General features: G+C 49.4%; 1 protein-coding gene across 5 annotated transcripts in view; it reads right to left on the reverse strand.

Moving 5' to 3' along the window:
• Positions 1–15,950, reverse strand: part of Prdm11 (PR/SET domain 11) — a 72,266-nt gene that overhangs the window by 25,060 nt on the left and 31,256 nt on the right. For all 5 annotated transcript variants that reach the window (XM_051144189.1, XM_051144190.1, XM_051144187.1 and 2 more), the window contains exons 2-4: positions 15,723–15,847; positions 15,277–15,380; positions 14,574–14,836 (exon numbers count right to left, since the gene is read on the reverse strand). In XM_051144189.1, the coding sequence (XP_051000146.1) occupies positions 14,574–14,836; positions 15,277–15,380; positions 15,723–15,841 (486 nt within the window). In that variant the 5' untranslated portion in view covers positions 15,842–15,847. The remainder of the gene's footprint in view (positions 1–14,573; positions 14,837–15,276; positions 15,381–15,722; positions 15,848–15,950) is intronic.

Genomic DNA, 15,950 nt, shown 5'->3' on the forward strand with positions numbered 1-15,950 from the left:
ACACACACTGCACACACAGCACATCCACACACCTACAAATAAATAAAAATTATAAATTCCAAACAAAGCGTCTTTCTGTCTCCACCTCCTCCCTCCAAGGATAACCACATCCTGAAGCTGACAGGGACCCCCTTGCCACGTTTTTGCCACATACATCTTCCTCTTCTAAAATCAACATGCAATGCTGTTTTGCAAAAATCTAGAAAATGTTACAGTTTAGTTGGGATGTTCTCTACAGGCTCATGCTTTGACAGTGTGGTCCCTTGCTGGTGGCGCTCTTTTGAAGGGTGCAAAAACTTTAGGAGTGGGCCCAGCTGTCCGGCTCTGGGCCCAGCTGTCCAGCTCTGGGCCCAGCTGTCCGGCTCTGGCTCCTGCTCTCACTTGGCTTTAGATGTGAGGTTGTCTTCAGCACGTGCTCCCACCATGCTATACTCTGATAGCCTTTCCCTGCTGTGATAGTCTGAAATCCTCCCGAAACCCTGAGCTAAAAGAAGCAGTTTTTCCTTCCCTCTTTTCTATTGGGTACTTGATTATAGACAGGCAACAGTAATCAATGCTGAGAGTTCACAGAAATGGCCTCCAAGTGACCACATCCTGTTCAAACTTCTCCTCCCCAAGCTGTGAATACCTGCTCCCTTCTGACCTGTTGGTCTCAGACTATGTCACTTCTGCAGGCCTTCCTGATCTGAGCTAGCTCTCTCCTGCCACAGCCCTTGGCCTCCCCATTAGCTCTGTGGCATCTTATTACTTTTTTCTTTTTAAAAATTTTTTTATTTTATTAATTTATTCAGATTACAACTCAATTGTTATCCCATTACTTGTATCCTCCCATTCCTTCCTCCCTCCTGCTTCCCCCCTATTCCCCTCCCCTAGGTCTATGACTGAGGGGGGCCTCCTCCCCCACTATATGGTCATAGGCTATCAAGTCTCATCTTGGTAGCCTGCTTATTCTTTCTTTGAGTGCTTTCAATACTCTAGTGACAAAGAACATTTCTGTTGATGCTACATCTCTTAGCTATGAGCCTGATGAAGGAGAGGCTCCCTCACCAGGTCTAAAGGAATGGAGACAAGGCACAGGGCTCTGCCACCCACAGTAGCGGCCCCACTGCCTTATGTATTGTATATATATGGTAGAATCCTGGTTGACTGGTGGGTGATGGAACAAAGAGCCTTTTAACTAAAAAGCAAGTTAAGGGGGTGGGGTGGGACCTGACAGTGTTGATATGTTAGTAACGAAGCAATGAGTGGGTACACGGAGCCGGCCATAACTAACCAGGGCCGACTCTTGACTTACTGGACTTTCCTAAACCAGCCGCAAGACACAGCCATCATCAAAATTTACAAGACAACAAACTTCACATTTTTAAAAGGTAACACTCAGAGTCTGGCATGCTGGTACACAACTTTAATCCCAGCACTCGAGAAGCAGAGGCAGGCAGATCTCTATGAATTCAAGGCCAGCCTGGTCTACAAAGTGAGTTCCAGGATAGCCTGGGCTGCACACAGAGAAACTCTGTCTCAAAAACTGAAACCAAAAGCAGAAGCAAAACCAAAAGAAGGTACCACACATAACTTTCGACTCCCCAGCTGTTTTGCTACATTTGACTATTATCTGTTTGGCTACAGCTTGGACCTGGAATGTTCCCGAAGCCCTTGAGTAGTAACTTGATCCTCAGCTCTGCACTATTGGAAGGTCATGGAACCTTAAGAGGCACCACCTAGTAGGAGGTCTTGGGTCATGAAGACGCACCCTTCAAGGTGCTTATGGAATGCCAGCCCCTTTCCGGGGAGGCCACACTGTGTAGCAGCTTGCTTTTCCCGTGCTCCCCGTCGTGATGCACTGCCTCGAAGCAGGCCCCAAAGCAAAGCAGACAAGTGGTCAGGGTTGAAACCTCAGAAACTGTGAGCCCAGGTCTCAACTTGGCTGGCTCACATATTCTGTTACAGCAACACCGCCGCAGTGGAGCCCTTAGCTAACACACACAAGACCCTGGGTTCCATTCCCAGGACCACACACTCACTCGGATTTGGTGGAGTAATCAAAGCTAATTAGCACATACTCTGTAACTGTGTAGGTAAGCACCACATTCAAAGCATTTCTTCCCAACTCCACATTCAGGTAATCCAGGTGGAAGAGCTTGGAGCAAGGCACATCAAGAGCATCACACCCCAGACATCAACATGCACTCACTCACCACCATTATCAGCAGGTGGTTACACACCAGCAAACAGCTATGGCCGTGCTTATAGGAGCAGGGAACCTGGCTGATGCTCTGCAAACATTGAGCTCTGCTATATCGCTAGAGGAGAGAGAAGTAAGGTGCTCCCATTTGTCTGTGCACGAGCCCAACCTGCCTTTGTGCAGAACCAGGACACTGGGAAGATGACTCCATCAGTAAAGTGGTTGCCATTCAAACACGAAGACGTGAGTCCTTCTAAGTATCAAACCCTGGCATGGGGGCTGAAGTGCCTCTTTGACATATCAAAGCAAACCCAGCAGCCAAGTTCTCGCAGTATCCCTCAGTCCCTACCTGCTGTAGGGTATGGCCGGCAGATCACATAGTCCCAACACACAGTGGCACATAATACACATTACCATTCTAAATGGGAGGAAAGAGAGCAGAGCGAGGAAATACTGGACCGAAGCAAGACCAAAACTATTATGGTGAATTCCAAATTCTGCATCTCTACGCCTGACGTCAAAATGGTCTCCAGATCTCTAACTCCTTTCAGCTTTGTTGACTGCATCACGCTTCTCTCTGTTGACTGTATTACACTTCTCTCTCTCAGGCCGAGTCCATTCCCTGTTAGCAGCGTTCCTCAGAGGTATGCTATAGCTCTGACATCTCCAACATCTTGGGGTTTCCGAGGCAATCCAGGCTTTGCCTTCACAGCTACACACAATGGCCTCTTTGGGCCTCCATGCGGGGACGTCCTTGACACATACCTAGCCTCAGCCGCGTTTCCTAGCCAAGGAGGGCTGTTCCATAACCCTTTTCTTCTATCCTTGACTCTAAAGCCAGAACCATGTGAACAAGTCTGCCAAGTTCTGCCGCTTGATGGGGGATGGAGCTTGGCCCCCTCCTTCAATCACATGTGCATCAGCTTTCAGTTGTTGATGTTTTCTTTCACTGCTTACACGTTACTTCCTTTTCATATTTCCTTAGCTGGGTGGGGTCTGCACTTGAGGTCACCAATCCCCTTTATTACTTTCAGCATCAGGCTTTTCTTTAAACTTTTAACCTCCCTGGGCACAGGTCTTGGCTCCAATGTTACATCTCCTGGTGCTCTTTTTTTCTCCTCAAACTGCATATTTCCTATTTCTTGTTGTCCAGTCTGCTCCTCTTCAGTATAGGTCTACATAAGAGTGACTACTGAGAGCCACATGACCCAATCGAGCCTTGAGATCTCTTCTGCCAGCACCACTAATCCAAAATTCTTGAGTTTAGCCTCAGGCAGACTTTTAGGACAACAGCAGAAGCAGCCACATTCTTTGCCAAAATATTACAGGAACGGTCTACAGGGCACGTCTTGATCTGAACTCCCACGGTTAAATCTCCCCCAGCACTGTCTGCCATGCTCCTACCAGAGTGACCCATTAAGCCCCATTTAAAGCATTCAATCGCTTTTCTAGTCCAAAGTCCCAAAGGCGTCCATATTCCTCTAACAGTACGGCCAACCAGCCAAAGCAATACCCCAGTCCTCAGTGCCAACTTCTGTCATAATCACTGTTCTTTCGCTGTGAAGAGACACCGTGGCCGAGGAAGCTCTTATGAATGAAAGCATTTTATTGGAGGCTTGCTTAGAGTTTCTGAGGTTTAGTCCATTATCATCATTCCAATAAAGCAGTAAGCACTTCTTTTTACTGTTCTAAGACTGCTGCTTATCACATTTCTGTTTGGAAACCCACCTTCCCGGAGTCTGACTGTCACACTCACCTGCTGCATGTGTGACAGACAGCCCTTGATGAGGATGGGAATAAGTACACACCATGATACATGAGCACAGCCCATGCCCATCACCTCCGTGGGGCCACTATTGCTATGACTCCGTGAAGTATCTGCACTGCCCACAGCCATTCTGACATGGCACTGTGCATTCCAGGCCCTGAGCTCTACAGTAACTTCCAAGGGCCTGTTGTCTTACATGATAGACACTTGGTACCCTCTGACTGTGCTTGGCTTCCCTGTGTCCCAGCTCTCAGAAACTGCCAGCCTTTCTCAATCTGCCTCTGGGAGTTTGGTGCTTTCCAAATCTTCCTATCACCACAAGCACCAGGCCCGCTGAACATCAATAATTGTAACTCCTGGGTGTCTTCCAGAGGCTGTGTGCTTGTTTCACACATCGAAGCTGGAGCACACCGGGAACAGATGACAAACTCAAAGCCATACTTCTAGACATCTGAAGAGCCAGGATCGGAACTATCCAGAGCCCTCTGGCTACCTCAGACAGTGCTTCCCATGGTTCTGCCTGGGAAGGGGCACGACCCTACTGAACCAGTGTCCTTAGCAATGACCCATCCCCTCCTTAAGGTGAGGAGTGGGCTACCAGGGAAGCAAAGGGCATCTTCAGGTCCAACAGTGGACTTCAGGAATTATATGAGGTGGGATTGGCAAGGATGGCTAGCAGGAAGAGCCTTGAGCAAGGGTGGGAAACCTAGATGGATGTGCCTGCCCTAGAGGCAACATGAGTGTAAAGTAATGGTCAGAGGAAAGAGCAAAAAAACCGAATGTGAAACACCATACTGCAGCTTAAAACGGTTTCCAAAAGCAATGAGTCACATTCTGGCACCTCTGCAGTCACAGGGGACAACTGATCCGGCACAGAGCATCGTGTCATAAAGCTGGGATGCTGGAGGGAGGAGGTGACCTGAGTACATTCTGAGCTTATCAGGACATAGCACCATCCTAAGGACATCTGTCCTTGCAGGAGACACTGTGAGCCATGAGAAGGGAGAGTTTCCCATCTGGCTCTTTACAGAAAACACACTGGCTGTGTTTCATGACACTGAAGTAGCTAGTGTCACAGAAGAGTTGATTTTTGGACTATCAATTATTACTACTTGTCACTAGACAGTGACCAAAGGACAGATGCAGGGTGTCTAAGTAAATAAATACTGCCTTCTGGCAAAGCTCCCTGTGGTGGCAACAGTAATCAAAGCCAGGGACAAACATGGGGAACATAGAGGCCACTGGGGCTAGGGAGGTGGCTCGATGGATGAAGCACTTGCTGCACAGGTGGTGTTCACATCCCCAGACTCCATGTAAAAACTGGGCAGGCATGGCAGCACTCAGGAAGCAGAGCCAGAGGATTCCGGCAGAAGCTGGGCTGGCTGTAGATTCAGGAAAAGACCCCACCTCAGTAAAAGAGGTGGGGAGCTACTGAAAAAGACAGTGGACGTCTGCTTCCGAGGGGGGGGCAGAGAGAGAGAGAGAGAGAGAGAGAGAGAGAGAGAGAGAGAGAGAGAGAGAGAGAGAGAGAGAGAGAGAGCGCGCACTCTAGGGACATCTGTCCTTGCAGGAGACACTGTAGTCCACGAGAAGGTGTGAGCACTCCAACCCCAGAGAACCTGGGTGTCTACAGAAACACTACCTATGAAGCTATGGTGTGTCACGTTCATATTATTTTGTTGTTGGTCTCAACTACATGGGGCAAACTCATTTTAGTCGCTTTATTGGTGAATTTTTTTTAACTCTGCCTTTCCCTCCCAGTACCCCACAATGAGAAAGACATGGCACTACTGTTGGGGAAATGCATGATCTGAGCTGGTTGGAAGCAAAGAAAGAGATAAATGGAAACTGCAGAACATCCTATAGACATTCTACTGGCCACGGCCTTTTAGTAAGCATCCCTATCAGGAAGGAGAAAGCAGAGGCTAAGGAACATAACCGCCAACACCGTGTGTGCCATTAAATGGCTCCAGAGGAGGGTCTTCATAAAGGGCATTACTTGTGCAGCTGGGCAAATCTGAATGTGGAGCAGAGACAAGACAGCACTGAACATGGGAGGCAGGCCTGGGATAAGAACCTGCAAGTGACATATGACAGAGGCTAGCCAACTACTGATGGCAAGTCACATCCAGCATGCACCTGCTACGTTTTCACATACCCCATATGAACGAAGAATGGCTTGTGCACTTTTAGAAATAACAGTGTTTACATTTTTTGAAGTATATTTCTTCGTGTAACTTTTTTACTTCTATGGTTTTCACATTTATATGAAATTCAAATTTTACTTGAGATCATATACAATTCATTAGACCCTCGATAAACTTGGATTGGGACACAGTTTACACTCACTCATTTCCGGGTCACCTGGGGCGGCTTTTGCACCACAGTGGGCATAGTGCAGTAGCTGGGACAGAAACTGGGTGCTTCGTGGGTTCTGACTAGTTTAAAACAAAGACTTATTTTTACACATGTGTATGCCACATATGTGAGGTTGCCTGAAGAGGCCAGAGAAGGTGCTGGAGACCAGCCAGGGAGCTGGAGTGATAGACAGTCGTGAGCTGCTGCTAGACACGGGTGCGGGAAACTGAATCTGGGTCTTCTGGAAGAGCAGCAAATGCTCGTAACTGCCAACCCAGCTCTCCAGCCCCTTAAACTACTTTATAAAAGGTGTGCATTGGACACACACACACACACACACACACACTTCTACTCCCCTTCTTTTTCCAGGGATTTGTGGGCTCCTACCTTCCCACTACTGGGATTCCAAGAGCTAGCCACCACAGCATGTTTTGTTTTTGTTTTTGACACAAGTTCTGGGGATCAAACTCAGATCCTCATGCCTGTACAGCAAGCATTTAGTGACAGAGCCATCCCTGTAGCTGTTTTCCGCAAACATATTTTCTTGAGTGGGGCCAGGGCATCTGAAACCAGAAAAAAAAAGGCAAAAAAAAAAAAAAGGTAGTAACCAGGAGAGCTTGGGGGTCAGGATTTGGCCAATGAGTACAGTTTATTTATGATGCAGGGTTTTCAGATTTGCAGGTTCCAAATCAGGATCATGATCCCAGGTCTTTTCTTTCCTTTCCCACTTATCATTTTCATGCCAAGCTGCTCTCTGGGCTCCCCCAATGAGGTCCAAACAGCGTGTGTGTGTGTGTGTGTGTGTGTGTGTGTGTGTGTGTGTGTGTGTGTGTATGTGTGTGTGTGCGCGCGCGCGTGCGCGCATGTGTGTGTTTGTCTATAAATGCAAGCATATATGTTATAAGATGTAGCAACAGGCGATGCTAAAAGCAAGGTCTTCATTACACTAGTCTTACATGTTTCTGCAAAGCTCTTTGGGGTTTTGGCTTCGGTCATACAGGATTGCAATATGTAACCCAGGCTGGCTTTGGACTCTGGCTATCCACCTGCTTTAGCCCCCTGGGTGTTGAGATTACAGGTGTGCACCACCACACTATGCTCTTTGAAGTTTTCATAGTTAAGGATTAGTAGAAGTTAGATTTAAAAAGTTCACACAGCACTTGCTCACGATGGGGACACTCAGTCGGTAAAGTGATTGTCACACGAGCCCAAAGAATTCAGTTTGAACACCCAGAACTCACAGAGAAGCTGTATGTTGTGTAATGCTGGGGAATCAGGAGTGAGGCCTAGGGCTGGTGAGCCAGCTGAGCCAATCAGAGAACTCTGGGTTCAGGAAGAGAAAACACTTGTCTCAAAACATAAGGTGGAGAAAGATCAAGGAAGACACCCAAAGTCAATCTCTGGCTTCTGCAGGTATGCATGCACACACACATGCACGCTCTTAAAGCTCTTGTTCATCTGTACACACACACCCCAACTTCTCAAATGTTCCCTCCATACTCACTGGTCAAGCCTGAGGTTCTGTGCTTCTCTGAGCTACTCCCCCCGACCGACGACAGACCTAGCCTGCTAACCCCTAGCACCATCATGAGACCCCACTTTTGCTCTTCTTTCTTCTCTCACAGTCGCAATGCCCCGCTGTGGTCCATTTTACACACCTTGCTAGGCTGCCTTAAATCCTCTCTGGAATAAAACATGGACTGGACGAAATCTTAAAATAGAAAGCTTTGCTGGCTCCTCTATCTTCTGCCTTTTTCCCCCAACCACAGGGCTACACAGTGGCACCAAGCACCTTGCGCGGGCTGCACTGTCCTGGCCTGCAGGATTGGGGTTGTGGGGGAGGGGGGGTAGGGGTTGATCGTGATTTACAACATGATAAATTCCATTGGGCTGAGAGAGCAGAGGAAGGGGCGTATCTTGTCTAAATAGTCAGAACTGAGTGTACAACTCATGTCAGGGAGGCCAGGCAGTGGAGAGTGGGCCTTCTGTCCCTGTGAACCCAGGCCCCCACTTGCACTGTGTACACCGTGGGCACAGCTCTCCTTCTGTGTGAGTAGAATCAGAGAGGAAATTGATGCTGGGCCAGGAGGGAAAAAGATCCAGTGAAGGGAAGCAGGAAGGAAAAGGCACAGAAGGAAAGAAGGTGGAGAGGACCAAGAAGCCAGAGGAGGCAGGTTCTGCAGCCATATGGCAACAGGCCCAAAGCCCCGTGTGGCTCCGCCTAGCTGCTTAGTTTTGATTGCAACGGCCTATTTCTCCCCTCCTCACCCTTCCCCCCAGAAGAATGACAACACATTGTGTGACAGGAAGAACACTGCAGGATCAGAGGAGCAATGTGATTAGTGCCCAGTCCACCCCTGACCAGGTGTAAGTGACTCAATAAACACTAAGGATTGTGTTTATTATGATCAGGCTCCATTCCCACTGGAGTGCCATGTGCACACATCATTGAACTGTGGTGCACAAAAAGTAGTGTATGGGTGTATGAAAGCCAGAGAGGTCAACTAACAGTGTCCTTCCCCAAGACCACTCTCATTTTCATTTATTTATTTATTTATTTATTTTATTTTTTCAAGGCAGGGTCCCTCACTGCCCCAGAGCTCACTTTTTTGGCTAGAGTGGCTAGCTGGGAAGATCCAGGGATTTGCGGGCCTCCACTTCCCCATGACTGGGATTCCAAGAGCTAGTCACCACAGCACTTTTTTGGTTTTGGTTTTGACATGAGTTCTGGGGATCAAACTCAGGTCCTCATGCCTGTACAGCAAGCATTTAGTGACAGAGCCATCTCTGTAGCTGTTTTCTGCAAATATTCTTTTGTGGGTGGGGCCAGGGCTTCTGAAACCAGGAAAAAGGCTAAGAAAAAGGTAGTAACCAGGAGAGCTTGGGGGTCAGGATTTGGCCAATGAGTGCAGTTTATTTATGATGCAGGGTTTTCAGATTTGCAGGTCCCAAATCAGGATCGCGATCCCAGGTCTTTCCTTTCCTTTCCCACTTGTCATTTTCAGGCCAAGCTACTCCCTGGGCTCCCCACTGAGGTCCGAACAGCCATCCCTGACATATGTGTGAGACACCACACACACACATACACACACACACACACACACACACACACACACACACACACACACACACACACGAGGAGGGGGCAGTGTTCTTGCTTTCTTGAGCCTTTCTGACCACCTATTCTCTTCAGGCCCTTGGAATCACTCACTTGTTGATAGTCTGAAGGTCAAAGGCCCTCTATGTGGCCTGGCCACCTCCCTCTACCACCTTGCACATTTTAGCTAATGTCCCTGACCCACAAGCCGCCTCCATTAGTCTAAGTCTCCTATTTCTGTAGGAACACACACACACACACACACACACACACACACACACACACTGAACAAAGCAAATACATTCAGAACTCTTCCAATCAAGAGCCTGTCTTCTCGCCTACCTCTCCACATCTATAGGCCAGCAGCATCTCTCCCTCCTGAATGAGAAGAAATAAAAGGAGGACATGATTGTTCCTAAGGACTTTTTTGTTGTTGTTATACATATAAGGAAGAGTACAGACATAGGCATCTGTAAGCGTCCAGACTGAAGAAGGCCATAAGAGGGGGTGGGGGGAGAGAGAGAGCAAGCAGAAGACAAGAAATCAGGAGCGAGCCAGGAAACCGAGAGATCAAAAGGATCACTTAGCCAAAATGGCTGAGTTATATAGGGAAGAGAAGCTAGGAAAAGGGACCCAGCTCAGTCCCTAGGTTGGAGAGTTCAGAGTACAGGGGGGAGGTGTGCCAGTCAGGAGGACCTCTTAGCAGGTAGGGACTGAGGGAGACTGGCAGCCAGAGTCGACTTTGATATGCTAATAGGCACCTCAGTTAGCCACTTGTCCTGGGCTTGAGGACTAACACCTTCCAGTTCCTTCCACCTCTGGGAGGCCAGCGGGTACCATTTTCCCACATGCCTCCCTCCATGGAAGAATTTTGTAATTACCTTGAACCCAGACAGAAAACTTAAGATGCTCAAGACGCTCACAGTAGCCATAGATGCTAGCACCTTCTGCCACTGAAAGACAGTTCTGGGGACAAGAATGAGGATACTACCGGGCCTATCTTAACCTCTTTTCTGCCATATAATACACTGGCAAACCCAATCTAAGGAAGGAAGGGTTGTGTTGGCTCACAGTTCCAGAGTCTACCTTGAAGGGGAGGTCATGTGGGCAGGAAGGAGCTAGAGGCAGCTGGCTGCACTGCATCCACGATCCAGGAGCAGAGAGGAATGAACACCTATGCTCAACCCACTCCATTGTACACAGTCCAGGAGCCCTGCTTAGGGAATGCTGTTGCCCACAACTAAGATGGTCAATCAACCTATTGAGACAACCCCTCCCCGGGCATGCCAGAGGCTCAGTAATCCCAGGAAGCTTGTCTCCTAGGTGACTCCAGATCCTGCCAAGTTAGCAATTAACACTAAACTTCACAGAGTCATTATTTGGCCTACCACACCTCCCTACCCTGGGCTGTCTCTTAGGTGATAGAAAATATGTTGATGCACCCCCTTTCCACACCCAGCAGCCTCTTTAGAACCTCTAGAAGTGCTACAAATGCATAAGGCTGGTGTTCTTACCCCATCCTCCTGCTTCTTCCCAAAGCACTCCTCCTGCCAGCCCTAAGAATGGACCCCAATGGCTCCCTCCAATCACCATCCACCTCTCTTATCTCTTTCCTTCATTTCTGAGCTCTAACCAACTTTCTGAGAAGCTCTTTTTTACTGGCCACCTCTATGCTAATCATGAGCCCAGCTCCAGCACTCTCCTGCAGGGGGCCACTGATAAGCTTTTGTTGTGGGCTGCAGACCAAGGCAGTGCAAACCAGTTAGCACTGACCCTCACCCCTCGCTCCCTCCCCCTCCGACCACCTCTGCACGGTCAAGAATTGTACATCTACCTGCCTGCTGACATCACCATTCAACAAGATCAACACAGGGATCTAATCATTCTAACCTTCTCTCCACCTGGCAGTCTTCACTTAAAAAGTGAACTCATCGATTTCTTTCATCTGGTTGCTTGTATATTCCTGAGTTTCTTCCATTGCCTCTTTAGAACATTAAGATGGGCAGATCTGGGCCCAGGTGTCCGGCGCAAACTATGGCACCAGCCAAGGACAATACGTGCAGTAAACTTCGAACCCCGACCCAGATCTAGCCAATGGAGAGGACGCTCTTCACACTTGAGTGGAGAGTGGGGTCTGACTTTCACACGAACTCTGGTGCCCCATATTTGACCACGTCTCCTGGATGGGGAGGCCTGGTGGCACTCAAAGGAAGGATAGCAGGCTACCAAGAAGAGACTTGATACTCTATGAGCATATACAGGGGGAGGAGGTCCCCTTCAGTCACAGTCTTAGGGGAAGGGAGTAAGGGGAAAATGGGAGGGAGGGAGGAATGGGAGGATACAAGGGATAACAATTGAGATGTAATATGAATAAATTAATAAAATATATTTTTAAAAGTGAAGGCATCACCTGCTGGGTGAGAAGCAGGGAGGACCTAAGGTAACCTTGATACTTAGCTCCCTTACTGAAGCCACTCTATCCTGTATGGCCTTCATCCCCCATCCAGTCCTCAAGTCAGTCTCTGACCCGGCCCCTATCCCTACCCCCATCTCCTCCACCCACGCTACCACCTCCATTGCAGGCTTGGAATTATAGTGACTACCTGCTTCCTAACCAATGTTCTGTCCCCAATCAGTTCTGTAGGCTGCGGCCAACACTGTTCTTTCAAAACACTAATGTGGTGTTGGGGACATGGCTCAGTAGACATGAGGTCATGAGCTGATGTCCAGGACCCAGGTCAGAACCCAACACCGTGGGTGGCATGCACCTACAATCCCAGTGCTAGGGAGGCAGAGACAGGAAATTTCTGGAGGTTCACTGGCCAGCCAGTCTAGCTGAATTGGTGAGTTGGTGAGCTCCAGGTTCAGAGAGAGACCCTGTCTCAAAAATAAGATGGAGAATAGTTAAGGAAGACACTTGACATTGACCTCTGGCCTCCATATTGGCACACACATAAACATCTCACACACACACACACACACACACACACACACACACACACACACACACCATCACTACCCTGAACACATAAACACACAGCAAAACAAATACGTAAACAAACAGAAACTAAAGTGATCTGGTCACTCACCATTACTTGAAACAAACTGGAAACTTCCTAGCATCCTTCAACAAGTGAAGTCTGCACTGGACGACACACGTACACCTCCATCCCTTCTCCAGCCCCATGTTGGCTGTTCAGACATGCTATGTGCCTCTTCCTGCCACAAGGCCTTTGCTCATGCCAGCCCACCCACCTGATACCCCTCACCAATGTGTATTTTTAAAATTTGAAGTAGGAAGATCCATTTCTAATATGGATCTTTGAGATGGGAAGACCTACCTCTAATCTGGGCCACACCTTCTGCTGGAAGTCTATATAAGGACCTGAAAGAAGAAAGCTTTTGCTCCTTGCCTGTTTGGCTTCGCCTTGCTAGCACATCCGTTCCTTCACGGGCATTGGAGCCTGCTTCTTCGGGATTCCGGCATATAAACACCAGCTGATGCACGCAGCCTCCTGAACTGAACAACTAACTGATTCACGAGCCCTTCCATTCATGCACAGGCAGTGTTGGATTAGCTGGACAATAGCCTGTAAATCACTGTAATGAATCAATCCCATGGATTTGTATATGAGAGAGAAAGACAGAGAGAGGGTTGGGGGAGATTCAGTCTATAAGTTCTGTTACTACTGTAGAGAAGCCTAACACAACATCCATGTGCTTTCTTCAATGCCAGCTCAGTGTCTGGAGGTCTCCTCTGTCCTCTAGCTACATGGATCCCCCTAGCTCTTCCCTTTCTTCCAGCTTCTTGTCTCACCAACACCTGCTAGTAGTTTTATGTGCATTATCATTATTCTTCGGTTAATTCCATCTCCTGCCTGGGAAGGGAGGATTTACACCTGATCTGGCCTGCCGCTGGGCCCGGCACCAAGGAGATGCTTAGAGAGCGGCATAGGCAGGCTATGAAATGGCCCTGCTGCTTTCTTCTACCATCCTGTGCCCCACCCACTGCACTAGGCATTCCTCCTTGGTTTTGAAAGCCCCTACTCCTCACTTGGGTACCCTACCCATCCCACCAACCTCAGTGCTCTCCCTCCTGAGTCTCTCAGATTTGCCCACCTCCAGTCAAGCCATCACCGTGCTCTCCTGACACAAACCCTCTCCCCAGCCTCCTTCCTAAAAGCAAGACTGTGCCACAGGTTCTGTGCCACAACCTGACCTGGCCACATCCCCACTAGCTTCCCTGAGTCCTCAGGCTTGGGAAACGTGTCACGAACAGCCCCTGCCATCCTCTCCACTAACCTCCATTGCCACCACGGCAGATGTCTTCCTATCTCTTCTCTCAGCATGGAAACGAGGTTCTACCCTCAAGACCACCTGCCACTCACTCTCCAAGTCTTAGACTAGAGGAAGCCAGCCCTCAACCTCAAGCAATGGCAAATGCCTTAGTCACTTAGAAAGCACAGTCCCAAGCAGGGTGCAAGGCCACCTGGGGTCATCTTCACCAGCAGCTCTTGTTAGCCTGTGTCACAAAACAGGCCCAGAGAAGAAAGGGACACTTTCAAGGTCATTAGACAGTAAACAGCAAAGCTTGCTGACATTCCCAATGCAGGCTCCAGGTACCACAAACACAGTGTCCCAAAGTGTGCTGTGCTCCCCCTCTGGTGGCAACGATCACCTGTACACGCTTATTTGATGTTCGTCTTCCCAAGAGAGCATTTGCTCTCAAAAATAGGACATGTCTGTCTTGTGGAAGACCTTCCCTCCAATACCCGGCATGCTCATTTTCTGAGCTGAACATCATGTTCTGTGGTGCTGTAGCCCCCAGCTACAAGTCTTCCGCTTTGAAATAGGGGTTGGCCGAGGTCACTGCAAATACTACTGAATGGACGGCCACATGCGCACACACCCACATGCACATGCTCATGCACACACAAAGGTACTTGGGAACACTGGCCTTAAGTTCTACCTGGTGATGACTAACCTGCTTGCTACTGAGGTGGGACACTTTAGCACAGTCCTTGGACACCAAAGAACAGCAAGAGCCATCACCCCATGTCCATAGGTAGCCACAGAAGAGCACTTATGCAGGCATAAATTATCATCTGCCGGTTTCCCTCCAAGTCCCTGATCAACCTCTCCCAAGGAATGGCACAGGGGACACTCACCAGCCACGAGAAGAAGCCAGCTGACTTGTCCTGGGTAGAAATCTGCCCCTCATAGGGGCCGAAGATGTGGCCTTTGGGGATGACCTCGTTTATACACTGCACGTCGCTCTCCCCGCTGGCTTCCTTTACCACCTCCATGCCCTGTGGAATGGTGAGGGCTGCCCGATCTGGGATGCCCACAGGCACTGGCGTGTCAGACACAAACACGGGGGGACCGTGGTTCGGGCACTCATCCACGAAGTACTCTTGGCAGGACTCACAGACTGGAGGGATGTGAGGAAGAGGGAGAGTTCAATGGAGGTGGGATGTAAGACCCCCGCCCCCCACAGTGGCTGAGGAAGTTCTTGGGGACCACTTGGAGCTATAGAAAGCACATTCATTGTCTGTGTGGCTCAGGCTTCCCAGCCCCTGGCTCTGTCCAGCCAGCTGCAGGCCCAGGGCCATCAGAAGCAATAACTCACGTTCCCCCCTAGGGGGTTTGAAGGACACGCTGCCAATGTCAAGGCTTTTGTCTCAAGTAAAAGAAATGGCTTTGGGTCACAGGCCTGAGCTGGGATTGCAACTGTACATCTGTGCGCTCTAAGGCCTAAGACAGGCTGCTGAACCCTGGTATTCCTGGGTGAATGCCTCTCACTGGAAGTCTGGGGGCAGGTGGGGTATGAGGGTGAAGGGAGGAGTCCCCCAGAGCTTCAGCCCTACTTACACCAGAAGTCTACTTGCTGGAAGCTTTTGGTCACAATGAGGTCACGCTTTCCCTTCAACTTCTTGGGCTCAACTCCCATGGAAGAGGGCTCGGGTCTCCGAGAGCTGGTCAGGGCAACGCCCCCACAAAATAAAAGCAAAGAAGCCCATCAGAGACAGCCCAAAGGGAAGTCAGGCTGGACACCTGTCCAGGAGGCAGAGGGCTGCAGAGGGGCAAAGAACTCCAACAGGCTGGTTGTTCGCTGTAGGAGCGGTGGAGCACGCGAATTCCTGAGAGTTGGGCCTTGGGAAACTCTGCCCAAGTTCATCTAATGCCTGCTCACCTCTGACCCCAGAAGCTGCCCAGTAAGGAAAATGGACATCGTGTAAGAACATTTCCTGGGTCCCCAACCAATCCAGCCCAGCCACCCACCCTCCTCTCCTCATGTCACCACCCAGGGGCCTCACCAGGGCTGGCCATACTCCTGGTCCCGGAGTGGTGAGCAGACCTCTGTCTTCACTACTGTCACCATGTCCCCTACAGCCGCCTTGGTGTGGGCCAAGCACTCCTTCATGTTCTCAGTCATTCTGTCCTGGGGACAGGAGGCCGGACCAGCACAGGAAGAAGATCAAAGAGACAGGGGAAGAGGGGTGAGTGGCTGGGAGGGAGAGCAGGGGTCCCTAGGAGTCTGGTTA

The sequence above is a fragment of the Acomys russatus genome, chromosome 4 (assembly GCF_903995435.1).
Source record: "Acomys russatus chromosome 4, mAcoRus1.1, whole genome shotgun sequence".
In the NCBI taxonomy this organism is placed as follows: domain Eukaryota; kingdom Metazoa; phylum Chordata; class Mammalia; order Rodentia; family Muridae; genus Acomys; species Acomys russatus.